The sequence below is a fragment of the Ovis aries genome, chromosome 17, assembly GCF_016772045.2.
Source record: "Ovis aries strain OAR_USU_Benz2616 breed Rambouillet chromosome 17, ARS-UI_Ramb_v3.0, whole genome shotgun sequence".
NCBI classification, from domain to species: Eukaryota; Metazoa; Chordata; class Mammalia; order Artiodactyla; family Bovidae; genus Ovis; species Ovis aries.
Genome location: NC_056070.1, coordinates 67,727,583 through 67,740,661, shown reverse-complemented (window position 1 = coordinate 67,740,661; position 13,079 = coordinate 67,727,583). Strand labels below are relative to the sequence as shown.

General features: G+C 41.0%; 1 protein-coding gene across 3 annotated transcripts in view; it reads left to right on the top strand.

Moving 5' to 3' along the window:
- Window positions 1–13,079, top strand: part of TTC28 (tetratricopeptide repeat domain 28) — a 568,766-nt gene that overhangs the window by 408,478 nt on the left and 147,209 nt on the right. For all 3 annotated transcript variants that reach the window (XM_027956682.2, XM_015101419.3, XM_027956683.2), the window contains one exon: window positions 2,108–2,615. In XM_027956682.2, the coding sequence (XP_027812483.2) occupies window positions 2,108–2,615 (508 nt within the window). The remainder of the gene's footprint in view (window positions 1–2,107; window positions 2,616–13,079) is intronic.

The window sequence follows — 13,079 nt, the reverse complement described above, 5'->3', positions numbered from 1 at the left end:
GTGAATTATTTATGGTTTACACATTTGACAAAGGCTCATGGCTAAGTTTGAAAACACTCAGTTCCTGGCTTACTGCTGGGTCCTAGAAACATCTGTCTGGAAAACCGAGGCTCAGAAAAGTGAAGTTTTTAAAGATCCCAGAACTCGGAAACAGCAGTACAGTTTTGAACCACGTGCGTCTGATTCTAAGTTACACTAGCTCTAGAGTAAAAGAGCCATGTGTTTTACTTTGAGAGCAACAAAGATTTGCAGATGGGAGGGTTTGTTGACTGTGTTCTCTCTAGCCCCACTTGAGCATAGAAGGACCCCTGAGAGTAAGGAGGGGAGGGCCAGTTACAGACGGAAGAGAGAGGGACTGAGCCCCTGGGCCTGCGGCAGGGAGGATAGAAGCTCATCGGGCGTGCGGTGGGGAGCTGTGAGCAGTAGAAAGGCCCATGTGCAATGTGCTGACATGAAGTCTTAACCTCTGATCCCAAAGAGGTTCCCAAAGTAGGAACCAGAGGCCAGTTCACGTCCAAGTGGCATGCTCTTGGGTGACATCATTGCTGCTTCTGCCAGAATCACGTTGCTGTAGGATTGTGATGTTCACGGAATTGTTTCTGCTCTCCACCACTCAGAAAAAAATGCAAAAAAAGTACATTTCTAAGTGTTTATTTCCTGTCCGTTTTCCTCAGTCTTTTTGTTGGACCATCTGTGAAATGATAAAAGAAGCTTAAAGCTGTATGGAACCTTTGGCAAATAGACAATTTGCAAGCATCGTGAAGATGGTCAGTCTCAAGTCTCTATTTCAGAGGCAAAGAAATAAAGTAGCGAATCACTCACAGCTATAAAATATTAGTAAACACGTTCTGAAACACACAGACGTGGAGCACATCTGATAAAGCAGTGCCCTGGCTCCAGGTGGGATGGCCTTCCCTAGCCTGGGGGCCCTCGTGAAGATTGCTTGACCGTTTGTGACAGTTTATTTTACCATTCGTTCTGCCAGGATCACATGTTCATGGTAGAGGGAGGGAGCATCCCAAAGAAAGGGGGCTACGTGGCTCCAGCTATAGGTTTGGTGAGAAGGGAGGGGAGGACAGGCAAGTTGCTGAATGAAAAGAAGGGCAGGAAATGTGCAGTGTAACTTGCTTCTATGTCTCTGCAAAGGAATTAGAAACTAGAGGTGAGAATCTAAGACTGTCTGCACTTAGTAAGATCCTCAAACCCATGAACCCATGTAACATCTCCTTAGTTATATTTGTTTCCCTTTGGTTCACTATACCAATAAAGAGGCATTTTCATTAAAACCTTTAAGACAAAAAAGAGGCCATGTTCTTTTCTTTAGACAACAACTGCTTGAGTGGCAAGCAGTGTGAGGCGACCAGGAAGATAGCATCTTTCTGCAAAGAGGCCGAGGCCAGAAAAGGCTAGAGACAAGAACAGCAAAAGCGGTGGGGAGGCCCCGTGGGGACCGCCCCATTCACGGCTACAGTTGTGACTGTCGTTTTCCTCTGGTTCTCATCTCATCTAAGCCCTCCACCACAGACAGCACTGATGAAGTCACACTGAGGGGGCAAAGATAAGAGAACAGGACCCTCCAGTGGGTCCTGGGTCACAGAATTCTCCATCATCATTCTTGATATCTCCCTTGCTGTTAGTGTATCCATTTGGGTTGGGAGAAGACAAGAATTGAGAAATGCCCAGGAGTGCAAAGAGCCGTGCATGGAGTTCTGTGAATGTCCTGTGTTACATTACATGTAATAATTAATTTTTATTTTCTTCAACATTTTCTTGTAACTGCAGAGGTTAATAGCTATTAACAGAGATATAATATCACAATATTAAACATGTCAAGTCTTTAAGATGAAAGTTACATGACACACAACCTGTTTCTGTGAGATTCGGTATTGGAAGTTACGGATTAAATTGCCATTGTCTTTTATTAGGAACTTGCTGAGTGGAAGCGCTGTTTTTCAGTTCTGCATAGGTCTGCAGACCTCTGATAGAGACACCATTGGAAATTGTATTGGATGGTTACAGGCAAACTCTCAAACATTTTATCTGCTGAAACAAACCAAAGCCATTTTCTGATGTGCTTTCTTTTCTCTGCCTTATCCTTTCTCTCCAGGCAGCTTCATCAGCCCTGAGCAGTCTGGGCCACGTGTACACAGCCATTGGAGATTACCCCAATGCACTGGCCAGTCACAAACAGTGTGTTCTTCTCGCCAAGCAATCCAAAGATGAGCTTTCTGAAGCCCGAGAACTCGGCAACATGGGAGCTGTGTATATTGCCATGGGTGACTTTGAGAATGCTGTGCAGTGCCATGAGCAGCATCTGAAGATAGCCAAGGACTTGGGGAACAAGCGAGAAGAAGCCCGGGCCTACAGCAATCTGGGCAGTGCCTATCACTACAGGAGGAACTTTGACAAGGCCATGTCTTACCACAATTACGTGCTGGAGCTGGCTCAGGAGCTGATGGAGAAGGCCATAGAGATGCGGGCCTACGCTGGCCTGGGCCACGCTGCCAGGTGCATGCAGGATTTGGAGAGGGCCAAACAGTACCACGAGCAGCAGCTGGGCATTGCTGAGGATCTCAAGGACCGGGCTGCAGAGGGGCGAGCATCTTCCAATCTGGGTAAGTACAGGCTTCCTTGCGGGACCAGGGTCAGGGCCATGGACTGGAAGTTGCTGGAGTGACCCGCTATCTTTGACAGGAATCTGTGTGTTTATTTCCAGTAGTCCTCATTGCTTGTGTTATATTTTCCTTCAGATATATTTCCTTGGAGCCTGCCTGCTCAAAATGACAGGATCTTTTCTGTCATCCCAGCGCTGTGAGCGTTAGAATGCTGAAATACTGGAAAACAAAACACCCCAGCCTTTTAATCTGTCTAGAGAGAGGAGCGAGCAGATTTATCTAATTAGAGAGAAGGGGGATGAAATGCAGATATAAAGCTATGTTTGGTTTAAATGAAAGGGAAGCTGCTAGGAAGTCATCAATGGAAAGGAATTTGAGAGGATTTTTGTTTAGAGAGATTTCTTTACTTGGTGACTTTAACACGAAGGAAATGTATTTTTTCCTCTCAATGTGTGTATAGTCACAAATGATATTTATAGTATTAGTGTAAATGTATAATTATTATTATTTTTTTAAATTTTAAGAAATTTGCAGTGTGTTTTGATACACACACTGGGTTGGGCACAAGGTTTGTTTGGGTTTTTCCATAACATCTTTTGGAAAAACCTGAATGAATTTTTTGGCCACTCCAATACTTGGTTACAGTTAAGATTTTTATATATTTGGATGAATTTATAAGGAATGGTAAGAGGTAATAAGTATTAGTGTCTGGCTACTTCTTAGAAGATATTGGTAGCTTTTCTCTGTACCCAAGCAGATGTGGGTACATAATGAACCAAGAGAACAGATGTGTTCAGAGGTATAAGCTGCAGTCATCCTTGAGCCTGGAGCCTATGGTTTGTGCTGCAGGAACTCAGATGGGAGAGGACAAGGAGACAGTGAACTTGCTGGTACCAGCGTATGCTTAGCAGATAGCGGCAATGCAGTGTAAAACTCAGTCCCCTTTGCTTATGTGACCTACAAAACCATACTTCTCTTCATATAATTTTAGCACTACTTCTTCCTCCCCTCTGCCTCCACTTACTGTAACCATACGTTTCATTAATACGGTTGTTAGAATAAGTCTGACAAATCCCTGAAGATGACACTGAAGATGAGATCAGAATGAGAACCTGGAGAGTCTGATACAAACTGTAGAAATAAGTTCTTGGTATTACATATTCATTCAACAGATTTCAGGTATTTATTGAATCATTACTGTGTGCTGAATCCTGGAATAATTGCCTCAAGTGATAGAGAAGTTTGAAAAAAAAAATCCTTGCCCTCAAAGAACTTATAATTTAGTTGCTAAAATAAGACTAATACCTAGGGCAACAGCAGACTCCCTACAAAGCAGAGTTAATGATGTTGTGTTGCCATGAAATTCCCAGAAGGGAATCCCTGAGGAATGGGAATAGTCTGGAAGGCTTCTTGGAGGGCATGGCACCCAGGTGAACCTTGAAGGATAGTTGAGATTTGGCCAGAAATGGGATGGCATTAATGGCAAGGGGTATGTGATACAAGGAATTTGGTATGATAGGTTGGCCTATCTGAGGGACGGTGGCATGATTAGCCTTCAGGAATGTGCTAGAGGATGGTAGAAGATTATAAGATTATTATGAAAAGTAGGCAAGGAACTGCTAGCGAACAGGAACTGAAGATTTTGAAATGTAGGAGGGAGAACACTGACTAGATGTTTTAAGAAGACAAGTTGAGCAGTGGCATGTAGGAGAGGTTGGGGGGCTTGGAACCTGGAGGGTAGAAGGCTGTGCCTGTTGGACAGTTCATCTTGTGTCAGAAATCTATCGTTTTGATTAGCTGTATTTTCCAAAGACTTTGTTCATATAAATTGTTGGATGTATTGGCATAAAGTTGTTTGTAATACTTCTGTGTTTTCGTTTTAATGCTGGCAGGATATGCCCTGTTTCATTTCTGTTATTGGTAGTTTGTATTCTGTACCTGTACAACAGCCCCCTCATCCTTTTCTAGATTATTCTAACTAGAGATTTATCCATTTTCTTGATCTTTTTAAAGAACCAACTTTTGTTGTTAATTTTTTTTCTATTGCTCGTCTTATTTTTTAATTTCATTTTTTTGGTTTCATTTTTAGTATTTTCTTTCTGCCACTTTCTTTGGGTCCTCTTTGTAGCCTCTCAAGGTTGTAATTTAGGTCATTGATTTTAGACCTTTCTTATTTCTAATATAAGCATTAAAAAATATAAAATTTCCTCTAATCACTGATTTAGCTGCATCCAATAATTTTTGATATGTTTTTGCTTTCATTGGGTTTAAATTATTTTCCAAAATATTTGTGATTTCCCTTTAAACCCTGTGTTGTTTAGAAGTGCTGTTTAATTTAAAACATTTGTGATTTTCCTAGATACTTTATTGTTATCAAATTCTAGTTTAATTCCATTGTAGTCAGAGAACATACTTTGTAGTATTACAATGGGTGTCTCTGCAGGTGCTGTTTTGGTCAAGGTAGTTGATGGTTATATATTGTTAGCATCCACTGTCTGGCATGGCCAATGCCCTCAGGTAAACAAAGACTCTTAGACTGGGCAGTCTAGGGGCTTATAGAGTGCCTCTGAGAGCCACCGGTAAAGGCTGGACCTCTCTGGGCAAGGTTAATTCTTTACTGTGTAAGTGCATATTAAAATTTAGATATAATAATTTTTAGCTCTAGAATTTCCATTTGGTTCTTTTAATTAATATTTTAGTTTTCCTAAGATATATGTGTTTATTCATTACATGTATATTTTCCTTCTCATAGGCAGCGCTAGTTATTACAAAAGCTTATAAAATCTTGCTTCTAGTTCCATGTGGATCATCTCAGAGTTACACCCTTTTGATTGCCTGTTGTTGTCTTTATTTTTTAATAGCTTGATTGAGGTATAATTCACATAGCATACTATTTATCCCTTTAAGGTGTGTGATTCAGTGGTTTGTAGTGTAGTCACAGAGTTTTGCATTGATTGCCTTTTTTTCGAGTTTTTAGTCACATTTTAATGTACTTTTTGATATGGAATTATTTCCAACATTGTCAGTGATACTTTAGAAGGACTCTGAATTCTGATACAGTTTTCTTAACAGTATTGACTTTTGTTGTTGTTTTACCAGTTAACTTAATTCAAACTCCAGATTCTGTCTTCCCTGTGATTTCAGGCAGCTAAAATGTCTGTTCAGTCTTTCAGCTTTCATGGAGTTGCTTAGATCCCAGGTGCTCAGACAGTAAAGAATCTACCTGCAACGCTGGAGACCTGGGTTTGATCCCTGGGCCGGGAAGATCCCCTGAGAAGGGAATGGCAACACTCTAGTATTCTTGCCTGGAGAATTCCATGGACAGAGAAGTCTGGCGGGCCCAGTCCATATGGGTCACAGAGTCAGACATGACTGAGTGACTAACACATACACACAGACATGCGTATTTCATGAGTTAAACAGAGATTTGTGTAGAATTTATACTCAGAATTCAAGGCTTCCCACTCACTGTGACTCTCTCTGGGATTTTGCCTGTATGTTTTCAAACCAGAAAGATGGTGCATACATACTTGAGTTTTAGCCTCACCACATAGCTCTAATGGGGCTTGCCCTCTGGTCCCTGCCACCACAAAATGCCCTCTGGCATTTCCAAAGTGGGAAACTCACCTAATGCCATTCCCTTCTGCAAAGAGTCAACTCCAGCCTTGCTAACAATTTCTCATTGCTTTTGGTTGCACACCAATGTTTTTAGGTAAGTTCCTTCCCCTTCCCTCTCCGTACTAGCCCCCTGCCCCTTCCACACCAACCCTCCTGCCCCCTGTCAGACTCTTAACTGTTATTTGTAGGTGGGTGTGTCTGAGAGGAGCTGCTCCTCCATTACTGGAAGTGGAGCTCCTCCTATCTGTTTTGTTATTGTTCAGTGGCTCAGTCATGTCCGACTCTTTGCCACCCCATGGACTGCAGCACACTAGGCTTCCGTGTGCTTCACTATCTCCCAGAGTTTGCTGAAACTTTAATCCATTGAGTCAGTGTTGCCATCTAACCATCTTATCCTCTGTCATCCCCTTCTCCTGCCCTCAGTTTTTCCCAGTGTCACGGTCTTTCCCATCAGGTGGCCAAAGTATTGGAGCTTCAGCTTCAGCATCAGTCCTTCCAGTGAATATTCAGGGTTGATTTCCTTTAGGATGGACTAATTTTTGGTGGTAGTTTAGTTGCTAAAGTCATGTCTGACACCTGTGACTCCATGGACTGTCGCCTGCCAGACTCCTAACCCACTACAATTTGATATGTACCTTGTGTACCCTGAAAAAGATCAATGGTGATTTCCTGATGGCTCAGTTGAAAGATCTCTTGATCTCACCTCTGAATTTCCCTAATCCGTACACAACATTTGGCAGGCTTTACTCTTTCATAAAATTCTCTCCTCCTCCAGTTTCTGGGAAGCACCACTGTCCTGATTTTCTTCTTGGCTGCTCTTTCTGTACCATCTTCATTGGCTTTTTTTTTAAGAGGGGGAAAAAAAAACAATTTTAAAAGTTACAAAAGTGGTACTTACTTTTGTAAAAAATTCTTACACTATGAAAGGGTATAAAGTAGAAAAAGGAGGTGCACCCCGTACATTCTCTCTTCTGTTGAACTCTTCAGAGTTAACTACTGTTAGCAGTTTCATTAGACTCTTTCCAGACCTTTTTATTGTGCACATAAACACACAGTAGTACAATCATATATGTAAATATACACATGTGTGTACAGATTGTTCCTTTTTTAAAAACTTGGATCATAATGTATATCCTTTTCAGCCACCTGCTTTTTTTAGCCCACTTTCCCTCTTGGGCTTCCCTCTGTGTCATTATTCAGATTCTCTACTTTATTTTTAATGGCCCTTTTCCATTGTATTGCCATGTGTTAAATGTGGGAGTTCTTGTATCTTGTTCCTGATTCTTTCCCCTTCTTTCTTTGTATCTCGTTCTTTATCATTTGTACCACCACACCTTCAGCTGCTGCTTCAGCACACAGCATTTCTAAACTTGTTTTCACCAGGTCTGACCTGCTGCCTGAGATTGTTTTCACATCTTCAGCTGCCTAGTGGATGCTTCATCCGATTTTCATGCTGATCTGACTAAGTTTGTGAGTCCAAATGGGAAATATCTTTTTCCTAAATTAGCTGCTTCTCCTAGTCTTTTTATTCTGTTGATTACAGCCCCATTCTTCCAGTCATCTCTATTAATTTTTTATTGCCGTTGTAACACGTTGCCACAAGCTTAGTGGTTTCAGGCAACACAAATGGTTTCTCTTACAGTTCTGGAGATTGGGAGACTGAAATTAATTTCACCAGGCTGAGGTCAGCATTCGCAAGCCTGGTTTCTTGGCTCTTGGGAAGAATCAGCTTCTGGTGGCTGCCTGTGTTTGCTGGCTGGTGGCCTCTTCCTCCGGTTCCAGGGTGTGCCACTCCAGTCTCTGCCTCTGAGTCATCATATTACCTTCTCTTCCCACCCAACTCCTCTTGTATCCCTCTTTAAAAAGGCTGTTGTGTTTACATCAAGCCCACTTGAGTAATCCAGAATATTCTTTTCAAGATCCACAGTTTTTTTTTTTTTTTAATTTTATTTATTTATTTTTTTTTTAATTTTAAAATCTTTAATTCTTACATGCATTCCCAAACATGAACCCCCTCCCACCTCCCTCCCCATAACATCTTTCTGGGTCATCCCCATGCACCAGCCCCAAGCATGCTGCATCCTGCGTCAGACATAGACTGGCGATTCAATTCACATGATAGTATACATGTTAGAATGTCATTCTCCCAAATCATCCCACCCTCTCCCTCTCCCTCTGAGTCCAAAAGTCCGTTATACACATCTGTGTCTCTTTCCCTGTCTTGCATACAGGGTCGTCATTGCCATCTTCCTAAAGTCCATATATATGTGTTAGTATACTGTATTGGTGTTTTTCTTTCTGGCTTACTTCACTCTGTATAATCGGCTCCAGTTTCATCCATCTCATCAGAACTGATTCAAATGAATTCTTTTTAACGGCTGAGTAATACTCCATTGTGTATATGTACCACAGCTTTCTTATCCATTCATCTGCTGATGGACATCTAGGTTGTTTCCATGTCCTGGCTATTATAAACAGTGCTGCGATGAACATTGGGGTACATGTGTCTCTTTCAATTCTGGTTTCCTCGGTGTGTATGCCCAAGCAATCTTGAGAAAGAAGAATGGAACTGGAGGAATCAACTTGCCTGACTTCAGGCTCTACTACAAAGCCACAGTCATCAAGACAGTATGGTACTGGCACAAAGACAGACATATAGATCAATGGAACAAAATAGAAAGCCCAGAGATAAATCCACACACATATGGACACCTTATCTTTGACAAAGGAGGCAAGAATATACAATGGAGTAAAGACAATCTCTTTAACAAGTGGTGCTGGGAAAACTGGTCAACCACTTGTAAAAGAATGAAACTAGATCACTTTCTAACACCGCACACAAAAATAAACTCAAAATGGATTAAAGATCTAAATGTAAGATCAGAAACTATAAAACTCCTAGAGGAGAACATAGGCAAAACACTCTCAGACATAAATCACAGCAGGATCCTCTATGATCCACCTCCCAGAATTCTGGAAATAAAAGCAAAAATAAACAAATGGGATCTAATTAAAATTAAAAGCTTCTGCACAACAAAGGAAACTATAAGCAAGGTGAAAAGACAGCCTTCTGAATGGGAGAAAATAATAGCAAATGAAGCAACTGACAAACAACTAATCTCAAAAATATACAAGCAACTTCTGCAGCTCAACTCCAGAAAAATAAACGACCCAATCAAAAAATGGGCCAAAGAACTAAATAGACATTTCTCCAAAGAAGACATACGGATGGCTAACAAACACATGAAAAGATGCTCAACATCACTCATTATTAGAGAAATGCAAATCAAAACCACAATGAGGTACCACTTCACACCAGTCAGAATGGCTGCGATCCAAAAATCTGCAAGCAATAAATGCTGGAGAGGGTGTGGAGAAAAGGGAACCCTCCTACACTGTTGGTGGGAATGCAAGATCCACAGTTTAATCATACCTCCAAAATCCCCTTTGTCATGTCAAGTAATATCCACAGCTTCCTGGGATTAGAATGCAGACATTAGGGAGGGAGGGGTTTGTCATTCACCTTGGTCATACCATCCTGACTTAGAAATCTGAAGTCACCATTGATTTCTTACCCCACCCCACCCCCTTTTTTTCAGTTGACACTCAATCTAGTAGTTGTCAAATAAATATTCTCACTGAAGTTTTTTCTTTTTCTTGCTCCTTCCCTAGTTGCCCAGTCTGATGCAACAACCAACTAGTTGGGTTTTCCTCACTACCATCCCCTCCCTCCCATGTGTCCTCCATCCCACAAGTCAAGAGTAGACCAACCTTCCTAAACCGTACCTCAAAATGGGGCTATCATGGTTTCCATTTTTAAATTCTGCTGCTCCTCTGTGCATACTCTTTACCTAAAACTGCTTTTCCATCTTCTCTAATCAAGCCTGCCTGGCTCTCCTTTCTTGCTTTAATGTATTTTCTCAAGCTATTTCTTCCAGTTAGAACTTCTGTTCCTCTATTTTGCTTGTCTAAAGTTTGCCCATCATTTTAGTATTATCCCAGACACCATTCATTTCTTGAAACCCTCTCTTGATAACAAGAAAAGTTATTTACCTTGTCTGAATCCTGAGTCTACTTTAAAAATTTCTCTTATTCTTTTTCTATTCAATCATAAAATATGGTTATTTGTATACTTGTATAGTTACCTCCACTGGATTAAAACGCGATAGATGTGTGAACGAACAGCTTTCAACTCCATGGTCCCTGTATCTCTGAGCATAACTGCTTAGACATAATGAGAACCCAGTAAGTGTTTATATGATTAGATTGAATGAGTCAAAGCTCATGCCAAGATGTTGTGCCTTGGTGATTGGAAGAATAGTGCTGCCTTTGGAAAGAAACAGGAAAGCTGACAGGAAAAACTTGCCAAAACCTGTTCCTTATCAAACGTGGTATGTTTGTTTTGGGCATGCCCAGTATGTGTTTCTCTCGATGTAACATGAACAAATCGAACTGGAAACAAGTATTAAGATGGCATCATCCTAATGACACCTATAAGGTAAGAGAAGAAAGCCAATCAGGGAGCCTGAGTCAGGGTTACAGAGGGTGGGGTGACCCAGGTAGAGCTCAGGGAGAGGAGAGCGACCGCATGGGGAAGGCATATCACTCGTATCAGAGAAGCCAAGGAGAGAGAGATTTGAGTCACTAAGAAGGTTTTTTGACCTTAGAGGCTTTCTGTGCATGTCTGAGGGAGAAGCCAATAGAACTTATGGAGATGGCGAAAAAGAGCAGGTGGAGATGACAAGAAATCTTTGGCCTTGGTGGTCAGGTCAGTTCAGCTCAGTCATGTCCGACTCTTTGCGACCCCATGAATCGCAGCACTCCAGGCCTCCCTGTCCATCACCAACTCCCAGAGTTCACTCAGACTCACATCCTTCGAGTCAGTGATGCCATCCAACCATCTCATCCTCGGTCGTCCCCTTTGCCTCCTGCCCCCAATCCCTCCCAGCATCAGAGTCTTTTCCAGTGAGTCAGCTCTTCTCATGAGGTGGCCAAAGTACTGGAGCTTCAGCTCTAGCATCATTCCTTCCAAAGAAATCCCAGGACTGATCTCCTTCAGAATGGACTGGTTAGATCTCCTTGCAGTCCAAGGGACTCTCAAAAGTCTTCTCCAACACCACAGTTCAAAAGCATCAATTCTTCAGCACTCAGCTTTCTTCACAGTCCAACTCTCGCATCCATACATGACCACAGGAAAAACCATAGCCTTGACTAGACGGACCTTAGTCGGCAAAGTAATATCTCTGCTTTTGAATATGCTGTCTAGGTTGGTCATAACTTTTCTTCGAAGGAGTAAGCGTCAGCGTGTACCAATATTTGCCATCTACCTTGTAGTTGATTTAAAATAAAGCAAATGGAAATGATTTAGACTCTTTAGGTTTCTTATGAACAACAAACAATCGCTTGGTGTTTTCTAAGTATGTTTTAATTGTGAAAATAATGCTAATGTAAATTTTGCCTGAAAAAATGTTCGTCTTGTCTTTTTTAATGCTCAAAACAACGGTAGTTGCGTGATCTAATTTCTGTAGTGTTTGGTTTTTTTGGTAACCTTCTTTATGGCTCTTATTTTGGTAGTGTGGAGTCAAATCCGTTAGGCTGCAAAGCATGTCACCTGAGTCAAGACTCAGGTCAAGTCTCTTTCTCTGATCATCCCAGGTCTTCACACTCATGTGCAGGCAGGCAGCAATGCTTCTCATTTTACTTTGAGATAAGCTGCAGTTAGGGAAGTGAGAAGGGAGCGCATTAGAAGGATGGCTCCTCCTTCCCTTTCTTCCTTTTTTCTTTTTCTTCCTTTCCCTTTCTGGATGAAGGTGACCACTTCGCTTGCCACTATGCCCCTGAAATACATACAAGAGTGAGCATATTTCAGAAACCACTTCCCATGTGCAACAGTGTCACAGCTGGTTTTGTTTCTGGTATTGGGTCAGACATGAGAAATGAAAAGTATTTTTCTACAGGGCGTAGGGTGAAATATCCAATTATCTATGGAAAATAATTTAAAAATTTAAAATATCTGTGCCTTTTGAGTCAAAAAGATGTTTGATATCTGGAAAGTAGGTTATTTGGGAAAGAAAGGGAAATGGGACTTGTGGGGGTTTTTAAATTATTTTGTTTTATATTGGAATATAGTTGATTAACAATGTGTTGGTTTCACGTATACAGCAGAGTGATTCAGTTACATAAGTACATGCATCTATTCTTTTTCAAGCTCTTTTCCCATTTAGGTTATTATAAAATATTGAGCAGAGTTCCTTGTGCTATACAGTAGGACCTTGTTGGTTATCTACTTTAAATATAGCAGTGTGGGACTAATGTTCATTAATTTATTTGCTCACTTAATCATTTATTCTTTTGCACAACAAATATTTATTGAACATTAGTTATGTGGCAGGCACTGTGGTATCTTTTGTGAATAAAGCTGGCATAGTTCCTGTCCCCATAGAGCTCATGGTTTTTCATTTACCAAAAGCTTATATTGAGATCTGCTCTGTGTCACACGTTTATATTCATTTTCATATTTAATCATCTCCACAAACCTATGAGGTCAAGAGTATTAATTAATTTTACGTATGAGAAAATCACAGCCCAGGTAGATTTAAAAATTTTTTTATCTATTTGGTTTCAAGAGACCTGTAGCATAAAAGATTTAGTAAGGTCTCATAAAATGATGTGCCTTCTTTTTTCCCCATGTTTTCAAACCAACGTGGGAGTCATGTGTTTTGGTAAAAGTTTGGTAGCTATCCTGGTGGGTATACGCACAGTACAGCAAAATAATAGTCACCAGAAGTGGGACTCACAGCTGTTCTAATTCTAGGATTTAAGAAATATCATCTGAATAACTTTTAT